The sequence below is a fragment of the Salvelinus namaycush genome, chromosome 14, assembly GCF_016432855.1.
Source record: "Salvelinus namaycush isolate Seneca chromosome 14, SaNama_1.0, whole genome shotgun sequence".
NCBI lineage: Eukaryota > Metazoa > Chordata > Actinopteri > Salmoniformes > Salmonidae > Salvelinus > Salvelinus namaycush.
In genome coordinates this window covers 33413374-33425667 of record NC_052320.1, presented here as the reverse complement: position 1 = coordinate 33425667, position 12294 = coordinate 33413374, and the positions used below count along the sequence as shown (strand labels likewise).

Genomic DNA, 12294 nt, shown 5'->3' with positions numbered 1-12294 from the left:
ATTAGCCTCCCAAAGCCCCACCACTACGATTAACAATCAGAAAACGCTGAGGAACGTGCCTGTTATCCCCCAACTCTCCAGTACAAGAGAAAATCTCTTTTTTGTCACCCAAATCCTTCATTCTTTCTTCTCTTCTCCGCCGAAAAAAAGAGAGGAAGTATTACCAGTTTTCTCAATCTGCTTTGAGAAATATTTCAAGGGGGGGGCTCGCAATAAAATATGTGTGAATGCGGGGGTAATTGCGGACAAATGTGGCATTGAATTAAATTTGAGACTCTTTAAACACCATTTCAATCTTATTTTCTGCTTGTTAGTCAGATCTTGTTGCTCCGGGTGGGCTGGACTGCCCAGTTTTGTTGAGTAATTGCATATCATTTCCTCCTCACCAGTGGTTTGCATCAACATCCGTCCTATTCTCTATTCTGTGGCCGTTAAAAATCAAACCCGATCAGAAATTCTAATTTTCAATGGTTATTGTTCAAGATGCCGTGAGAGGATAAAGTGGACAATTCCTATTTGCATGCCACACGGACGCACACACATACACACAAGCACGCACGCACACACAACAATAGCATTGCGGACGATAGAGGGGAAAGGAAACATTAAAGGCCTCTGACACCAATTGATTACAGCGGTGTAACATTCCCTTATCGAGTCCACTGTCCTCTAATAAGAGATGACCAAGAAAAGAAAGACTCTTATGTAAAAACCCGATGGACCTCCCACAGAAGAGGCAGAGCAGGCTTGTTAACATCAAGTTATCACTTAGAATCTGAGGAAGAAGCTCTATATCATTAAAATGGTATACCTGTCTCATAGAATAATGCCTTATCGTTCAATGATGAATTCATCTCTATTTTCGGAGTGAAAAATACGTAATGCCTAGGTCATTTACCATGCCACCATTCATCTATGGAAGTTTGTCTTGGGTAGCTAAGCCTTATTTTTTTTATCAGTTACAATGCATTAGGACAGAGCGCTTTGACAGAGACGTCTGTTAATTCCGAAAATGATGTCGGTAGACACAGCTCGACAATTGCGTGAAAAGACTCATTAGTTGAATGTGATTACGTCTTTTCTTTTCTAGGATATCTTCGTATTAGTTGTTTCCCTGTAGTGCCTACTGAGTCGAGCGAAGGATTTGTCGAACATGGTTGTAGGTTTCAAGTTCAAACTCTAATTCATTTAGAATCCACGTGTCAAACAATCGTCCTCATTTGATTTGAGGCTCAGGGATGTGGGATGAAATTAATTGTCAAACATTATCATCCAAAATCCCCCTGTAGCAAGAGGATATTGGTATCTTCTGTACTTGACACATTTACAGTCAAAGCCACGAGAGACCCTCTTAATCAGAGACAAGCCACTGGGCGTTACTCTATCAAAAGCAGACACTGGGTTTCCGAGGTACGACAAAAACACAACTCTTCTCCTAGTTGCGAGAATGCATGTTTTGGACTTATGCAATCAACAATCATAGCATTTGTCAGAGATCCTAATAAACAATAACAATAAACAGTAGGACAAGAAAAAACCTATCAATCGAGATTCACTTTCTGGCACTGTAGCAAGATTTCTTTACAGCACAAAATTTAGATTTGAATTGAATGGGACGTGGAAAAGTATACTCTCTTCAGAGTGTTTTCTTTATAGGTTGCAGGTACATTTCTTAGTACGGAAGAATTGTCCTCACACACCAACGTGACTTGTACACACATGACTTGTACACACACCCACACACACCCTCAGAGCAGTGGAATAATACCTCCACACAAACACACAGATCCACACACCCTGACATGCCACCATTTGAACCCCAGGACCTACCTGTGGGGAGAGGCCGTTGCTGACGGGGTTCATGTGGTTACTGGGTGCCGAGGGGCTCATGAAGGAGTCGGAGTAGCTGGAGAAGCCATGACGGTTGGACGACAGGCCGTAGGCCGAGCCGCCATCCCCGCCCGACAGCCCTCCCTGGTGCATGGTGGACGGTGGTAATGGCTGAGGGCGGTGAACCGTGCCACTAACGTCTGGGGTTTATAAAGAAGGAGGACCAGGGAGAAATCACATTTAAGGTCATAGGTGATGATCACATACACAGCACCATAGGAATGCAATATCATCTTAGCGCTACTGGGTGTTTTGTAACAGGTCGAATCAAGTACGTGACTCAGATGTCATCTATGCGCCACGAGACCGTGTTAGCCCACTGACCTAAATCCTAGGCATTAGCTCAAGGAGCTACAGTAACATTCGCCTTCAGGTCTCAGACAAGGTTAAAATACATTAGCATTAGATCACACTAGCACTACGTGGCTAACCAACTTTGATAATGGTACCTTAACACTACATGTTAGGACCATGTGTTCGCAGTTGGTGGTAGAGATGTCTATACCTTGTGATAGTGTGGTTGTGGGGTAGCCGGAATCTTGGAGCTGGTAGGTGGGTAGCGTGGGCATGCCGCTGCCTGGGAATCCGCCCGGCAACAGGTGATTGAATGCCGCCAGCTGATTGGCTCCCGCTTGCTTACGCCACCTGGCCCGTCGGTTGCTGAACCACACCTAGAGAGAAAGAGGATTTTCATGAATGAATGAGAGACTGCACGGCAGGAAGGAGGAAAAGAAAAAGAAAAAAATAGAAAACAAAGACTTGAAAGGGAGGGAGGGAGGCAGACCAAGGCAAAGAACCTGCAATTAACTGTTTAACTGTTCATTCAAACTGGTTGACCCAGTGTTATTTTGGGGGTGATAATCGCTATCGCGTCAATCAAACACATTTAAATCTTAATTAACACCATCAGTGTGAGGGCCCCACACACCATGGGCAAAATTACTGCAAAAAAAACCTGCTTCACTTAACAGCGGCTTGCTGGTGACTAGTTTCACATGTGCTGGTGTTGGAATACATCAAATAAAAAAATAATGGAACGGCTGGGTTGAAAGGCTGATTCACACCGTGTGCGTCCCAAATGAAATCAATTTTCCCTATAGGGCACTACCTTTGAACAGAAATCTATGGGCCCTGGTCAAAGTAGTGCACTACCTTTAAACAGAGATCTATAGGCCCTGGTCAAAGTAGTGCACTACCTTTAAACAGAGATCTATGGGCTCTGGTCAAAGTACTGCACTACCTTTAAACAGAGATCTATGGGCTCTGGTCAAAGTAGTGCACTACTTTGTGCACTACTTTTTACACAGAGATCTGTGGACACTAAAGGGGAAAAGGTGCAATTTGGGACAAAATGAGGTGAATTTGAAGTGAAAATAGGAAATAGGTTTGGGCTTAAGGTTTTGCCGGCATTATACACTGAGTGTACAAAACATTAAGAACTCTCTTTCCATGACATAGACTGACCAGGTAAATCCAGGTGAAATGTATGATCCCTTATTGATGTAACTTGTTAAATCCACTTCAATCAGTGTAGATGAAGGGGAGGAGACAGGTTAAAGAAGGATTTTTAAGCCTTGAGACAATTAAGACATGGATTGTGTATGTGTGCCATTCAGAGGGTGTATGGGCAAGACAAAAGATTTAAGTGCCTTTGAATGGGGTATGGTAGTAGGTGCCAGGTGCACCGGTTTGTGTCAAGAACTGCAACGCTGTAGGGTTTTTCGTCCTGCACAGTTTCCCGTGTGTATCAAGAATGATCCACCACCCAAAGGACATCCAGCCAACTTGACGCAACTGTGGGAAGCATTGGAGTCAGCATTGAAGTCAATATGGGCTAGCATCCCTGTGGAACGCTTTCGAGTCCATGCCTGACGAATTGAGGCTGTTCTGAGGGTAAAAGGGGGAGGTGCAACTCAGTATTAGGAAGGTGTTCCTGTCTTTGAGCACCTAGTCAACGCTGTCTCAAACTGCAGCCATCAAGACAAACACAGGTCAGACACTCAAGGCGAACATGAATCTTGTAATGCATCTAAAATGGGCAGTAAGGGATCTTTCCCCTCCCTAACCCACCTATGTGTGTTTAAACAACCAGTTAAAGGCTCCAGTTTGCTACAGGAGGAAAATAATCCTGCACCAACAGGAAATGTGAATTATTATGTGGATTATAATTCATTGACATTTTTATAGGGGTTGATCCATTTTTTGTAAGGGAAAATCAAGTGGAAATTAGAAACTTCAGGAGCCTTTTTAAACCTCAAATACACTACAAGTTTTAAATGTCGTGCATTGCGGGAAAGTTATCCTGCAACAGGGTGATCAACTTAAGATCCTAAATCTGTATGTATGTTTCTACATATGCAGTAGGAGACTGTAGGCCTGCGTCATTGATCTATGGCTCTTGGGGCCGATTCATCAGCACTTAATACACTGTCTGTGCAGTTAATCTCCTGTTGTCTCCCAAATGGGCCCGGCCCATTGAGAGGGCCGCTGAAAGAAGGATACAATGGAGGCTTGGCTTGAATGGGCCACAAAGAGGCCTTTTTAAACAGGCTCTCTCTCAGCCCCAGCAACGCTACCTTTCAGCTGGCTCGCATGGATCAACGGATGGATGGCCTAGGACAGGGATGCACATTTGTGCTCCACTGCTCACACACACACACACACGCGTCCATATGGCTTGGCCAGATCAGGTCCGAAACACAGATGCTTCTCTTGCGTGATTGCTGAATAACATTAATGTGAGAGAATCTTAACTTCAGAGAAGTGTGTCAAACTCTACATTTACACACCATTCTCCCATAGACATCAATGAATGACTTATTCTCGACAAAAAGTTTCATCTTAATTTAACCCTACAGTATATGCAAAAGTGATAGGCCCAAACTGATATTCCAGGTGCTAACAACCCCCCCCCCCCCCCCCCCCGCTTCAGGCTCAGCAGGACTTCGGCCTCACCCACTCCCCCAGCTATAGCTCCCTCAGCCCCCAGCCCTCCTGTCCCTCTTGTATTGTCAGCCTCCCTCTCCACTCCCATAGGCCCAGATTAAGCAGATTGGTAAATGAAAGAGCAGTGCGTGGCTATAGGCACAAATTACCCATCTTTCAACTCCACAGGACACTAATTGCCGGGTCTTAATTAAACGTGGCAAATAAAAGAGAGAAACCTTGTACAAGTACGGGCCTACACGCAGATGGATAGCCTACACACCACACCCGAACACGCACGATTAGGCACAGACACACACACACACGTGCTCACACTTATGCGCACACACACACACAATATGAGAATAAAAGTGAGTGAAAGTACACACACACACCACCTATACTTTGCCCCGGGCTACCCACTTTCTTCCTCTCCTCACTGACTACATTTGCAGTTTTACATTTGTGCAAATGAAAAACATGCCTTTCAAGTGTAGAATATCATTTGGAGTTCTATTTTCGAAGGGTAGACTCTAATAATTACACGAGGCAGTGTTTGCCCTAGGTGCTAAGATGGAAGAGGAGTGGGCTAAGACACTTTCAATTCACAAACTTAGCAGCCTTTTTTCTGCTTCACTTCAGAATCATCACCAATGGTGTACAAACGATGTACAAAATATTCATGACAACTGAATCTCATACATACAACTGCGTAAGATATTCATGACAGGTTTTACGTCCACTCCTTATGAATAAAATCATTACTGAAAGCCCATTGCATTTAACATACCAGTCACATTGTAGGTTTTATTTAGATTTTTCACTGTGTGTGTTTACAGTAAGTCTGCTCTGTGTGAGTGCGGCTGCAGGGCTCAGTGGATTTCCTAAGAGGCTTGCTCTGAGCACCACCAAGGACTTGATACTCTGCTCTGGAATCTGACTGCAATGTCACCTTGGAAGGATTCTCTCTCTCTCTCTCTCGCTCTCTCTCTCTCTCTCTCTCTCTCTCTCTCTCTCTCTCTCTCTCTCTCTCATACTCCCCAGCTCCTCCCCTAAATAAAGACTGTAGTAAATTACCTAGCTTAGCTCACAACAGAGCTAAAAACCATTCTGTTCTATTTTTGTGTGTGTGTATGTATACCTGCCTGTGTGAGTGCGTGCCTGTGCGTGTGTGCTTTGTGTGCGTGTGTGCGTGCGTATCTTCTCCAGTTGGGGAGATATCGTCTGGGATTACTGTTGGGCTGGCTGGCGGGGGGAATGACTTGGAGACGGGCACGATGACGAGTAAAACCTGGATAACGTGATTGAATTTCACAGCCAAAAAGTCCAACATAACAGCGACTAAGAGGCATGAAAAAGCCCAACATCAATCTTTTCTCTCTCTTTTGCAGTAGCCTCTTCTCTATCTCAGTCTTTCTGTCGCTCTCTCTCTTTAGCTCTAGGTGGCAGGGTGAGGGCGAGAGAGCGGAGGGGTTTTGGAGAGTAAAGGGCTGAGGTTACATGACATAGGCATCCAGAGGTCAAGCCCTGATAGAGGGCCGCGGGGCCTCTCTCTCTCTTTCCACTGGAGATGGAAAGACAGAGATATGCTGTTTTACTGCCCACAGATGGTCCACATGAACCAGGGCACACACATATATCCTCACACACACATGCAGACACACACATGAACACACACACACATGCAGACGTACACACACATACACAAACTCATACACGCGCACACACACACACACACACACACACACACTCAGATACACATGTAGACACACACAAACACACACATGCAAACATACACCACACACACACACACACACACACACACACACACACACACACACACACACACACACACACACACACACACACACACACACACACACACACACACACACACACACAAACACGGTCACGAAGATGCTCATGTTCTTCCTATTCATGGAACTCGTCCCATTTTTGTAGGGTATTCCCATTCTAAATGTCTTGTTAGAAAAGTATTGGCCTCAATTGTGTCCAGAGTTCGAAGGATTCCATAGGGTTTAATGAGACACCACTCTACAACAGAAGGAGTGACACCAGTAACCTGGCAACGATGGTCACAGATCAGAACAAAAGACCAAGAGAGAGGATTCTCCCAGTTAGCCCCAGACTGATCATAGTCAGTCTCTCTCTCTCTCTCTCTCTCTCTCGCTCTCTCTCCTCTCTCTCTCTCTCTCTCTCCCTGTATCTTTCTCCCCCTTGTTCGATCTCTCCGTCTGCTAGCCGGGTTGGCGCTATGCTAATTAAAGTAGCTGGGAGTGTGAATCGGGGAGTGGAGGGGCGGATTAGGCCGATAAGTATCAGGAGTAAAGAGAGACTGAAAGAAATTCATTTCAACTCTAATAATAAACCCCTCTGTTTGAACACCAGCGCGGGTACACTGCCACTGCTTCCAACTCCACCGTCGACACAAATCCCATTTGTTCTTTTGTGGCGCACAAAACAAATGACTTGGAGGAGCAGCTTTGACTCTGAATGGTAGCAGCAGGGCAAGTTGCACTACAAGGCTACAAGGCTTCAGGCCTAGAGCTCCGTTTTCAGCCAGCTCCACTGCCGAGGTGATCTAAGCGAGTCAAGGTATCGTGGTATCAAGGTATTATGATATACTTTGACACTGTGTATTGTTGATTTTATGTATTTATGTATGGAATTAATAAGTAATGGAGTGAAGTATGAGTTAGGCTAACACACATTACATGGAGGTGTAACGTGGAAGGATATGACAATTGTAATCATTGATATACATTCTCAATTTCCATGTTGCCTGTTAACAGCCACCACTCCATTCTCACAAACCTGTCACTCCCATTGACACTCCCATTGACAGAAAACATACATTTTCTGTGTGACTGGGAATCATGTTCTTTATCACTGTCTGTGGGTTGGAGAGTGTGGTTATGTTGTCAGCAGTGGAACATGTTTCAAGTAAGACAGGTAGCCATGGCTCGGTCCTAAAGATCTGGTAGTTCTCATCCCTGTCGTTGGGCTAGATGCATATCAGTGTCGTTCATTGGTCAAACAGAGGCTGTATTTGTGTGTGTGTGTGTGTGTGTGTGTGTGTGTGTGTGTGTGTGTGTGTGTGTGTGTGTGTGTGTGTGTGTGTGTGTGTGTGTGTGTGTGTGTGTGTGTGTGTGTGTGTGTGTGTGTGTGTGTGTGTGTGTGTGTGTGTGTGTGTGTGTGTGCGCGCGTGCGTGTGCATGTGTGTTGTGTGTGTGTGTGGAGAGGGATAAGCTACGGTGAGTTGGTTGGATGTAATTATGGAGTGGTGGTGACTTATGAAGACAGATGGGATGTTTCTCTCACTCTCTCTCTCTCTCTCTCTGTGTATGTCTCTCTCTATGAGAACCACATGAAATGAGAAATCTGTTGATGCTGAAGACTCCTCCCCTCTCATAGAAGCCCCCCCCCCCTCCCCATGACACACACACACACCACAGCAGCCCTGTTTCTCACCCTCTCCCAGACATCTGGATACCATGTCAGGCAGGCAGGCAGGCAACAGCTGCACCAGCCAGGTCAACAACCAGGCCATGGTGTGCTGCACAAGCTAAGAGGCTCAGGCCACCTTTGTCTACCCTCTCCTTTGGCTCCCCGGGTACCTGACTCTAGGCCCCCTAGGCCCCTGTCTGCCCTGTCTCTGGCACTGTCGAGGGCTAGTGTAAAAACAGTTACCCCAGAAGCACCAGGTGTCTGATTCCTTCATAACAGCCCCTCTCAGTGGTGCCCTGAAAGGAGCCATTTTTAACACGCACCGAGTCATGACTGGGAGTCAATGGAGCTCAGCTTCTGGTCCCGTTAATCGTCTCCCATGAACCGCTTTACTTTGAATGAGCACTAATTCTAATTGGCACATTTGGTGTCAGAAGTGGGATCCCAATTTGTACATCCAATTAGTTTCTAAGACATACAGTAAAGTACTAACTCAGGTGGGACCTTCTTCTTCAGTCTGTTGTGGATGGAGGACTGAAAGCCCTTTGTTACCGTAGAGAACCCACCCTGGAAGGGGAGTATGTGCTGTTATATTTGGCAGACATGTGTTTTAACTTGGGGTCCAGTCAGTAGTTGACTGATGCCTCTTGCATGGTCAGTTGTATATTCAAGGGTGATGGAAAAGAGTACAGAAACGTGGAAGACTTTGTCCTGGGTATACCAATAATTGACTTTAGGTCAATGTGGACATGACTTAGAAATATGACATTTGTGTCTCACCCTCATCCATCCATCCATCCACCCAGCCTCCCATCCATCCATTAACCCACCCATCCATCCATCCCTCCATCCATCCTCGCAATAAGACATCTGACAAAGGAACAATTTGTCAATCTGTTGGAATTACTTTGTCCATTGGCCAAACTGTAAACTACATTTGTCCACAATAACTGGTGTGAGCATTACACAAGCACACCATCTTTTTTATGTTATTTTCATGTCCTGGACATTTTTTTCAGTGACCTTTTCAAAAATGTAATTTGGACTGACCTTTTCGAGCTTTTTTCAAAGCCTCCCAGAATTAGATTATAAGGAAAGTCGCCTAACGAAATTACTGCCACAATTCAGATACCTCAGGCTTTCACATGACATAATTTAGCCGCATTATTGACAAAAAAAAGAAAAATGTCCCTTTTAGTCATGTTTTACTTGAATCAGTCAGTGAGCTATAAATATGTATAATGGCCTAATTCCCCCGTGGGGGTTGTCCTAAGAGAATGGGACATTGAGCTGACCTACTAACATGGCTGAAAGCTAAACAGAGCCTCTGATATGGACTGCCAACAACAACCACATCACATGATCCGTGGCTGACCAATCCCACTGTCCCAATGATGTTTGCTTTTGAGACAGGAAAAATATGGACACCAAATGCTGTTCAGTATGGACAGAGAGGATCACGTCATAATCAAAGTTGTTTTGTCGGGATCACAAGATAAACTCTATAAATAAGAGTGGATGCATTGATGATGATAGACCAGAGACGACAGATCAGCGCATCCTTTTGAATTTTGATCAGTGATTAACCCAGGCCGAAACTGCATTCTGTCTGTCAGTTATAGATGGCTTCCAGTTTGGTCTCCAACACAATTTTAAAGACATGTAAAAGTGTGGTTGCACTACTATTTTAAATGGATTGAATGTGGAAATGTTCAGTGCAAGAAGAGTTACAAGATCTCTTGTTGCAGACTACCAACAATGGTTTACCCAAGTTCACCAGACTATCACCAGACTATTGTGTTTTAATCTCTTGAATAGTTTTAACAGGGAGGTCGGTCTGTCAATAGCAGCTCAAACACAGTCACAAACAACAATTAACAAGTAGTGCAGAAAAATAAAACGAGTAAAACAGCTGAAGTGGATCACATGTTGAGCTAAATACTCCAACATTTCATATAGGCTACAGTCTATTTGTCATTTCAGCCACAAATGGTGGGAAAAATCTTGTGGTGCTTATTGGTTTATTCGGATTGCCATTAGCTTTGTCGAAGCAGCACGACAAGTAACAAAACACTAATCAGTGGTGTAAAGTACTTAAGTAAAAATAATTTAAAGTACTACTTAAGTCGTTTTTTAGGAGTTCTGTACTTTACTTTACTATTTATATTTTTGACAACTTTTACTTTTACTTCACTACATTCCTAATGAAAATTATGTACTTTTTACTCCATTCATTTTCCCTGACACCCAAATGTACTTGTTACATTTTGAATGCTTAGAAGGACAGGAAAATGGTTCAACTCATGCAATTATCAAGAGAACATCCCTGGTCATCCCTACTGCCCCTGATCTGGCAGACTCACTAAACACACGTTTCGTTTGTAAATGATGTCTGAATGTTGGAGTGTGCCCCTGGCTACCTGTAAATAAAATAAAATAATTAAAATGGTGTCGTCTGGTTTGCTTAATATAAGGAATTTGAAATGATTTATACGTTTACTTTTACTTTTGATATGTAAGTATATTTTAGCAATTACATTTACTTTTGCTAATAAAGTAAATTTAAAACAAAATACTTTTAGACTTTTACTCAAGTAGTATTTTCCTGGGTGACAGTCATTTTCTATTAAGGTATCTTTGCTTTTACTCCAAGTAGGACAATTGGGTACTTTTTCCTACCACTGACACTGATACTGATAGACAAGGACAGTCACACTAATTTTAAATACAACGATATACAAACAATATAACTAATTTAACTAATAACGTATGTGTAGATTGTGTGCGTTAGAGTGTGATATAGTTTGTATGTGTGTGCGTGGGTTTGTGTGTGTCATTTCAGTCCCCATTGTGCCATGAGATGTTGTTTTATCCATTTTTTAAATGTCATTTTTCATTCTGCTTGAGTCTGCCTGTGGTTATGGAACCCCTACCTGTCCCAGACCTGCTGTTTTCAACTCTTAATTATCGGCTATGAAAAGCCAACTGACATTTATTCCTGATTATTATTTGACCATGCTTGTCATTTATGAACATTTTGAACATCTTGGCCATGTTCTGTTATAATCTCCACCCGGCACAGCCAGAAGAGGACTGGCCACCCCTCATAGCCTGGTTCCTCTCTAGGTTTCTTCCTAGGTTTTGGCCTTTCTAGGGAGTTTTTCCTAGCCACCGTGCTTCTACACCTGCATTGCTTGCTGTTTGGGGTTTTAGGCTGGGTTTCTGTACAGCACTTCGAGATATTAGCTGATGTACGAAGGGCTATATAAAATAAACTTGATTGATTGATTGATTGAGTAATTGGAGATGTGAGTTCCATGCAATCATAGCTCTGTATAATACTGTGCGTTGCCGTGAATTCGTTTTGGACTTGGGGACTGTGAAGAGACCTCTTGTGGCATGTCTTGTGGGGTATGCATGGGATGTTTTCTCAATGACATTCAATTTAGCATCGAAAAAAGGGGCAAGTTTAAGTATGTTCCACCTGAGCGAGTCTTACCACAAGTCAGAGACCACTATGATGACACACCAAATGCGTTTGATGGATCCATTTTGTTTTCTTCTAATGCCTCTTAAGGGGAAAGTAATCCAAAAGTAACTGAAAGTAATCAGAATAGTTACTGAGTTTGGGTAATCCAGAAGTTACATTACTAATAAACATTTTGGACAGGTAACTAGTAACTGTAACATATTACATTTAGAAAGTAACCTACCCAACACTGCTTATATCCAACTGCAGTACAGAGGTGTGCTACCATGTCCAATGGGAATGAGGTGTCTAAAAACATGCGTTGTTTACGATTGTTCGCATTGGATGGTCAGAGACAAAGACTATCGTGTCGTGTCGCAGTAGACTGGAGGTCCTGAAGTGAAACACTGGCTGCAGGGAGGGGTGAGGAGAGAGTGAGGACAGGACTGACGGCTAAAGGAAAGACACTCCTGGTCCAATCTTTTTCCTCTTCTTCTTCTTCTTCTTTTTTTTCTTAAAACAAGCCCTTGATTGATTCATGT

At 43.6% G+C, this 12294-nt stretch overlaps 1 protein-coding gene across 1 annotated transcript in view; it reads right to left on the bottom strand.

Annotated features, from left to right (window-relative positions):
* Positions 1-12294, bottom strand: part of LOC120058952 (paired box protein Pax-7-like) — a 62428-nt gene that overhangs the window by 19135 nt on the left and 30999 nt on the right. Inside the window, exons 6-7 of the mRNA XM_039007702.1 lie at positions 2396-2561; positions 1831-2030 (exon numbers count right to left, since the gene is read on the bottom strand). Of these exons, the coding sequence (XP_038863630.1) occupies positions 1831-2030; positions 2396-2561 (366 nt within the window). The remainder of the gene's footprint in view (positions 1-1830; positions 2031-2395; positions 2562-12294) is intronic.